Raw genomic sequence first — 8,988 nt, forward strand, 5'->3', positions numbered from 1 at the left:
AACATATAATTTACTTGAAGAAAATAAAGTACCGTGAAGATTATTGCATTACTTGCATTATCAATATAATGCAAAAAACAAACAAACAACAAAACTCATTACTGTAAGGCAAAACTAATGATTTTTGCAATTTTTTATAATTGTAAAGTATACATCATGCTCGTACTTGATGTAAAATCATTAATTTATGCTGATTTACATAACCCTAAATCAAGCTTCATTTTCTTTATGCAAACTATAAATTCTATTTTATTTTTAAAAAAATTTTTTGAGGTGAAATGTGACCTGGATGAGTTTTTATTTATTTATTTATTTTAGATGAGATTCACTCTAAAAGCAAAACTATAATTGAAAACATGAGTCTGATTAAACATTAAAACATTGATAACTGATAGTTGTGATTGTCCAAAAAGACAATGCAGAAGGAGTGAGTCCTCACAGTCCTGACATGCACAAAGAAACATACTCTCAACATGTGCAAACACATTCACAACACAGTCAAAACCAAGCATAGACTCAGAACACACACAGCCGTATAATGGCTGATAAGGATATATAGGAGTAATAGTGTAAAGTTTCCAACAGGCTTTATGTGGTGTCTCTCTTTGGGCTAATATTTGGAGCCGTTTGAGGGAATAAATGAGAGTCTGCAACAGCAGCTAAAAGTCTCCATCGTTATCAGTGTGATAACGATGGACTTTGGGTATATCTCATACAAGTCACATGTTAGGAGGGACGTTTTTGGCTGGTTGTTGGGCATACCACTGCTGCTGCTGTTTGCGCGTGTCGAGTTCAGTGAGCAGCGCTTGTCGATATGCTTCATAGGATTTAACGATGCACTCCAGCTCCTTCATGAAGAGCAGCTTCAGCATCCCCTGATACGTGTCCAGATCCATCAACTGGAAGAGTTCCCACTTCAGGATGTGGTCATACCTGAGACAAAGCACAAACACACACTAATATGACTGAAGGTTAATGGCATCGCCCCTTACCAGACTCCCTCATTAAAACCAGTTATCAGCCTCTAATGGCTTCCAGGAACCAGCCAATGGGGAAAAAAACTTTTAAGTGAGAAATCTTCTGCCCGATGTCCCTGCTGAAGAAAACATCTTAATCTAGCCTAAACTGGGTTGCTGGTCTCCCATCACTGGTCTCTTCGATTTTAGAAGGGTTTTGGGTACTTCTCATACGGTCAGACTATATATACATATATATATGACAAAAAACAAAACCATAAATGAAATTAATATATTTTTTCTTGACAACGGTCTGATACCATCGGTTCATAAGCATGATATCTGAGCCTGAGACTGCTTGACAACTAACTGAAATAAGCTGAATTGGAAGTACTGAAATTACTAAAAAATACAACTGAAATAAATCAATAATATATAAATATGTATATTATTATAAATAAAATAAAAGCTAAATAGAAATATGAAAAAAAGCACATAAAATGACAAATTAAAACAAAATATAAAAAGGCTATTCAAAATATGAATAAATACTATAATATTATATAATAGTATAGTATATAAATAATACTAAAAGACGTTATAAACATCAAGAAGCGTCAGTTTTATGTCGCCCCCCAAAAAATGTAAAAAACCTGATATTCATAGTTGCACACTTGTGACTGCACATCAGCTAAATTCTATATTAATGCGACAAGTTGCAACATTGCTCAGCAACCCTGAACATAATCTATAATCACATCAAATCAAAGTTAAAGCACTCCCATTACAACCAATGAAGCTGCCTACAACCGCAGCGCCCATCTGTGATGGAGATTGGAGTGTTTGTGAAAGATTTCTGCCACCCTCAGTGTGTGACAATGAGTGCATGTGACACTTACTTCAGCGGGGCTCTAGCATACACCTGCAGCCAGTCTGGGATCTCGGCTGTGTGGTACGGGTTTGCTGGTACCAGTACGGGCTGGTTGCGCTCTGGTGGGCGGGGCTGGTAGGTGACTGGCGGGGGAGGGGGCTGGTCGTAACGTGGAACACTGAGCAAAAGCAGAGATGGTGTATTTTAGATACAAAATGGCACCAAACAGTCTCAGAATGTACTGGAACGTCTCTCGACACTCACCTGGGTGCGCAGGGGTGTCTGTACTGGGCACGTTTGTTGATGTGGTCAACATAATACACTCCAAACTCAGCTGACTCCACCCTCTCCCAGCCCGGCGGAAGCCCCTCCCTCTCCAGCGGATGGCTCCAATGAGTGGTGTTTGTGTTGTGATCGATGTAATACCTCCTGCCTCGAATCGTCCAATCAACAGTCCAGCCAGGAGGAAGAGCCGCCTCCTCCCCGCTCATGGTCGTCAGATTACCCACCGACTTTGCTGGCACACGGCCGATCGCTAGAAAACAACAAACACATGGAAGTATTACAGATCTGTATGCAGGAAATTATTCAGTGTGTATATTAGAATGAGATTTTGTTTTTATTTTTAATTTGAACACAAAGGTGATGAAGTGATATGAAAGAGAGATGGGGAGAAAACAACAAGTCACAGCTGCAGGGTCAAATCTAAAGCAAAAAACCCCAGAAGACCATGAAAAGTTCAACACAAGGAAAAACACACACACAATGAGAAATACTACAGGAGAGTGACAGCCCAGAAAGTTTGTGTATACTAGGCAAAAGTGTGTACAGAGAAAATCATGGACTGAGCAGGGCTGGCAAAATAAACTGAGTAACACTGTAAATATCTCATCTCTTGTTTACACTTTAGTAGCAAAATACTGTTCGAGTTGGTAATTTTGATTCATTTTTATGAATCGGTTCTAATGACATGTTTGCTTCACTCAAAAACATTCACTTTATGTTTTAAACTTTATATTCTTCAAAGAATCCTGGAAAAATTGTATTATGGTTTCCACAAAAACCATAATAATAATCTTTGTCTAATATTAAGAAACCTTTCCTGAACATCAAATCAGCAATACAATACAATACCATATAATATAAAGACATGATTTTAGATCTATCACTCCGCTTTAATCATGAGCATATGTTTTATGAGGGAACTGTGTTTGTGCGTGTGAGAGTCAGAGCTGGAATGTGTGATGACGTCAGTGTACAGTTTCACATCTCTTCTCCTGCTCAATAGCTCTAGAGATTCATCTCACTCATACACCCATAAATATATACTTGTCCCAAAAGTATTTGAACACTTATGTATGAATTTTGTACATTCAAGTATGGCTTAGGTGTGCAAATACTTTGAGGCCACTGTTTTAATCTGATTAATCTGAGAACAACAAGTTCATTCTGATGAAGAAACCAAGAACCCATCTGCATATTATAGGAGACAAAATATTAATATACAATTCTGTCACTAATCTGACCCAACCACATTACTGCAAAGCTGTCCATCATAGAAACGGATGCATCTTCATTTAATGCAATCAGCAAGACAGAAACACTACAGGAAGAGATAAATGCAGACATTCTTAGCAGATTTCAAGCTACAGTTTCAACATTATGTGATTTGTCTGTCCACAACACAAGCAATCAGCCACACTAAGTGAAGTGAGTGAAGAAGTGAAGGGACATGTGGCCAAGTATGGTGACCCATACAAGGAATTAGTACTCTGCATTTATCCCATCCAAAGTGCACACACACAGCAGTGAACACACACCAGGAGCAATGGGCAGCCATTTTTTTGCTGCGGCGCCCGGGGAGCAGTTGGGGGTTCGGTACCTTGCTCAAGGGCACCTCAGTTGTGGTATTGAAAGTGGGAGAGAGAGCGCTGTACATTCAACTCCGCCCACCTACAATTCCTGCCGGTACGAGACTCGAACCCACAACCTTTGGGCTACGAGTCCGACTCTCTAACCATTAGGCCACGACTTCCCTAAGAGAGTCAATCTGAACATATCTGATGTTTAGTATACATTTATTAATTATGCAACACAAGATTTAGGACTAATGAAATTTCAGGGTGGGCATGCCATTACAAAAATAGAAACCAGCAAAATGTCATGTCACTCATCATGGCTGGTTAAGCTGTAGTCAAGGCAAACGATTCTCTCATTTTTTATGAATCGGTTCTAATGACATGTTTGCTTCACTCAAAAACATTCACTTTATGTTTTAAACTTTATATTCTTCAAAGAATCCTGGAAAAATTGTATTATGGTTTCCACAAAAACCATAATAATCTTTGTCTAATATTAAGAAACCTTTCCTGAACATCAAATCAGCAATACAATACAATACCATATAATATAAAGACATGATTTTAGATATATCACTCCGCTTTAATCATGAGCATATGTTTTATGAGGGAACTGTGTTTGTGCGTGTGAGAGTCAGAGCTGGAATGTGCGATGACGTCAGTGTACAGTTTCACATCTCTCCTCCTGCTCAATAGCTCTAGAGATTCATCTCACTCATACACCCATAAATATATACTTGTCCCAAAAGTATTTGAACACTTATGTATGAATTTTGTACATTCAAGTATGGCTTAGGTGTGCAAATACTTTGAGGCCACTGTTTTAATCTGATTAATCTGAGAACAACAAGTTCATTCTGATGAAGAAACCAAGAACCCATCTGCATATTATAGGAGACAAAATATTAATATACAATTCTGTCACTAATCTGACCCAACCACATTACTGCAAAGCTGTCCATCATAGAAACGGATGCATCTTCATTTAATGCAATCAGCAAGACAGAAACACTACAGGAAGAGATAAATGCAGACATTCTTAGCAGATTTCAAGCTACAGTTTCAACATTATGTGATTTGTCTGTCCACAACACAAGCAATCAGCCACACTAAGTGAAGTGAGTGAAGAAGTGAAGGGACATGTGGCCAAGTATGGTGACCCATACAAGGAATTAGTACTCTGCATTTATCCCATCCAAAGTGCACACACACAGCAGTGAACACACACCAGGAGCAATGGGCAGCCATTTTTTTGCTGCGGCGCCCGGGGAGCAGTTGGGGGTTCGGTACCTTGCTCAAGGGCACCTCAGTTGTGGTATTGAAAGTGGGAGAGAGAGCGCTGTACATTCAACTCCGCCCACCTACAATTCCTGCCGGTACGAGACTCGAACCCACAACCTTTGGGCTACGAGTCCGACTCTCTAACCATTAGGCCACGACTTCCCTAAGAGAGTCAATCTGAACATATCTGATGTTTAGTATACATTTATTAATTATGCAACACAAGATTTAGGACTAATGAAATTTCAGGGTGGGCATGCCATTACAAAAATAGAAACCAGCAAAATGTCATGTCACTCATCATGGCTGGTTAAGCTGTAGTCAAGGCAAACGATTCTCTCATCCATAAAGAGTATATTTATATTTGCCTTTATTACAGTTTCCAACCTTCTTAGAAAAGATTCATTTAATTTTTGAATAGTCTCCAGTGGAATATCATCCCTCAGAACATCTGAGAACTACTTTAGAAAAGTTAGAGGTGGGAATCGGCTTCTAACACTTCTCTCCAGAACTGCCAACAATAATTTGATAATCAAGTCAGGTATTGAGATGGCCAGGTTAGATGTTGATTCGAGTTAAGCTTGAAGGTTTCTCCAATTCTAATTAGGTTTATTCTAATTCTTGTGCAGGTTTCTCTTTGTGAGGTTTGGTTAGCAGTGACTGAAACGCAGTTTAACACACAACTGCCAGTCTGCATGGAGAGGATCTTGAGACTCCAGTAACTTCAAACACCTGTTTGCTGCTCAGCAGTGGCTTTTTTACAGCTGGCATTACAATACAGTTCATTTGTTTGACAGAAACTTTCCTTAATAACTCTTTATCTGACCAAGATCTTCTGTGCTCTAAGTCACTCACAAATCTTTTGACAGTTCAATAATCTCTATTTGCTTTTCGCAAAATGTTATTTCTTTTGATGCCTTTGGCAAGACATTGCATTGTTTCATACTTTTCATCTTCAGAAAGATCTTTCTTCCTCACCATATTGCATGAGAACTGTGACTTGCTTAATAATGTGGAACAACCTCTTTGTTTCCATTTACCTAAGAAGAGCTGGCAAACTATTGAACAAACCTGTCTGAGATTGATACCAGTTATCTAAAAAGATCTAAAAAATCTGACTCTTTATTGTACCGAAATCCTATTGATATGTCACTTGCATAATAATTTGGAACACAGTGTATTTATAGTACAGAGTGACAGTCATCATGTTTGTTATTTCATGAGGAGTCTTTTATAATGCATGCGAGTCGGTGCATGTAGTGTTATTGCATGCCAGATGATGTGTTACTCACCTGGGGGTGGGCGACTGTGAGGCTGGGGCGTCTGAGGCTGTCCAGGGTTTCGTGGATAGCTGAGTTCATTGTGCTCATAGTACCTGTAGTTCTCATTAAAGTGGTCTGGTCTGCGTGCTCGCCTGGGTTGGTTATTGTAGTACGGCTCTGGAGGGTAGTAAAACGGGCCGCCGTCTCCATTCTCTGATACCGAACCAGCATCGCTCATGTAAGATGGCGAGGAAGGGGAGTAATCACAATGAAGGTGTGGTGGAGCAGACAGCCGATGACTCTCCCTGCGTGACACCTCGAGGGGGGTCCGTGGAGGGGCGTTGCGCAGGAAACTCTTGGTGACGCTAACATCCCCAACAGATCCAGAGGAATATGGACCTGCACCAGACACCCCGGCCGGAACTGGCTCCACTAACGGGGGCTCACGGCGAAGAAACGTTGGATGCCGGATAAACGAGGGCATCAAATCTGGAACAAACCATGAGGGAGGCAGAAGAGGGGTAAGTGGATTAAAACATACTTTGCAATATTTATTTTGTAAAGAATGCTCAAGATAAAGTCTACCATAAAATTCAATATTCAATTATCCAGAAAAGAGTGACAGTGATGCAAAACAAAGTTGCTCAAAATGTCTTCATTACTACAATTTTTTGCCTTTTAAGAACTGTTTTTAAGAATTAATATTTCTAAAATAAAAAGAAATATTACATATTTAAATTATTTTGATTTACTGGACTACAATTTTTTTCGGATGTCTCGAGTAATGGTTTAAATGTGTAAAAGTTTTTCTTACAAAAATAATAGTGAAAAAAATTGGATTTCTACATTTTTGTCCCCCAATACAAGTAGAAGTCTATGACTATATTATGCAAAATATATTTGTGGCTAATTTGCATCTTGTGTGTGTGTGTGTGTTTGTGAGTACTTTGACTTACTATCTACCCAATTATGCCCTGATACTTTAACTTACAATTAAAGAACTACGCAACATTAAATGACAATAGTGTTAATATGAGGTTATTCAAAATTAGGTAATAAATACAAACAGATGTTATTCACATAACTACAAAATGCCATTTTAATTTGTACTCTATTATAGCTGTGCCAATCCTGTTATGGAGAAAGTTTAAATCATAGTTTAAAAATAATAATAAAATCAGAAAATGAGAAATCCATTTCTGAAATAGGGTAAAGTGTGTGTCAAAAATATTCTTTGTTTTAAAAATAAACTAAGTGTGATATTTTAAGTGGACCATTTTATATGAAATGACACTTAAATCGCAGTATTCAATACGAACATATGACAAATTATCTTTTTTTTTTAATGCAAAAGGTATTCCCAGGTTTACAATATACATCTATTATGCGGAGAGTGTGTAACAGTGTACATATTGTTTCTGTCAGTTGTTTAAGCAACAATTAGTGTGACGAAGCTTGACTTGTATTGACATTTAATTCATTAAACATACAGACACTTAAATTAGGTTTCATTCTCAAAAGTGTTATACTCCAACATACGCCGAAAGAGTATGTTATATAAAAATGCAGATTATTTAATGGCTTATTTTCTATTTAGTGGGTTTTGTTAGGCAGATTGACTGAAGTTACTCACTTCTCAGAAGCGGGGACGTTTCTTTCTTCACATATTTGCCCTGAACTTCTGCTGGCTTGGACGCTTCGTTTTTACTCTTCTTTCTAGAGAGCATCGTTAATCCGAATCGATTCTGGACCGATTAGACTTCGGTTTCATCCTGAAATCCGGATCTAGATTCGCACTGACACTCAAAACCGAGTCCATTTCGGAGCGTTTAGCCCGAAAGCTAGTTTGGAGTCATCATGGCTAACGTTACAGACTGAAAACAGAAACACACTGGCGATTAGTTTGCATTTGGCGAACGTGTCCTTGTTTTAAGTGTTTAGTCGAACATTACTAACGTTTTTCGATGATTAATTAGCGCTCCCCGTGCGCGCTGACCAAAATACGCCCAGAGAAAAGCGCAAGAAAACTTTTACCAGCTGAATATGTCCAACCCAACCCAGCCCTCAGTCTCCTTCTGATCCCAGATCAGCTCTCACTGGATCCCTCCTCGCCACCTGATCTCAGATCAGCTGTTTGGATCCATAACTTCCATCTGCTTGATTCCAGAACAGCTTACTTTATTTTCAGATTCAAAGAGTTGTACTAGTATCGCAAAAACAGCTTACTTGCAAAAGCATGTTTATGAGATTTTTTTTTTCTGTTTAACTGCCCCCTTCGCCTGATCCCAGATCAAGTCTCTCTGGATCGCGCTCTCGAGTCCCCACAGCAGCCTGATCCCAGATCAGACCTTCCCTAAACCAGGTCCTCATAGGAGCAAAGCATTGTGGGAAATATTTGACTTTTCCCCCTATCTTTCACATTTTTTTGTGGTTTTGCAGGACTGTTGTGATGATTCATTCAACACATTAGGTTCAATATAAATGACAGAAGTACCTTCCACGAACAGGGTACAAAATAGGGCCAGAAACCCTTAAAAGTAAGCTTCTTTTTCAACAAATAGACAGTGAAAGAACGTACGCCACCTTCAGAAAATTAGGATGTCAAACTCAATTTCATATAAGCTGTTTTATATAAGCAGTTGTGTATTTATTTATGTGGGATTTACCAAAATAACAATAAAAATAAATACATAAAATATTTAAACTAAGCTATTCTATCTCTCTCTCATTATATATAAATGAAAACTCAAACCCAGTGT

At 38.6% G+C, this 8,988-nt stretch overlaps 1 protein-coding gene across 2 annotated transcripts; it reads right to left on the bottom strand.

The window, feature by feature from the left end:
- Positions 1-690: 690 nt before the first annotated feature.
- Positions 691-8,294, bottom strand: LOC107602931 (protein salvador homolog 1-like). 2 transcript variants are annotated; one of them, XM_016295556.1, is made up of 6 exons: positions 8,186-8,294; positions 7,863-8,103; positions 6,260-6,718; positions 2,092-2,362; positions 1,856-2,005; positions 691-933 (listed from the first exon to the last, which is right to left on the bottom strand). In XM_016295556.1, the coding sequence occupies exons 2-6, from the start codon at positions 7,954-7,956 to the stop codon at positions 720-722; spliced, it is 1,188 nt and encodes a 395-aa protein (XP_016151042.1). In that variant the 5' UTR covers positions 7,957-8,103; positions 8,186-8,294; the 3' UTR covers positions 691-719. The 2 variants fall into 2 exon arrangements, with proteins under 2 accessions (XP_016151042.1, XP_016151041.1); XM_016295555.1 differs by having other exon boundaries at positions 7,863-8,294.
- Positions 8,295-8,988: the final 694 nt, after the last annotated feature.

Source organism: Sinocyclocheilus grahami, unplaced genomic scaffold, assembly GCF_001515645.1.
Source record: "Sinocyclocheilus grahami isolate Dianchi unplaced genomic scaffold, SAMN03320097.WGS_v1.1 scaffold338.1, whole genome shotgun sequence".
NCBI classification, from domain to species: domain Eukaryota; kingdom Metazoa; phylum Chordata; class Actinopteri; order Cypriniformes; family Cyprinidae; genus Sinocyclocheilus; species Sinocyclocheilus grahami.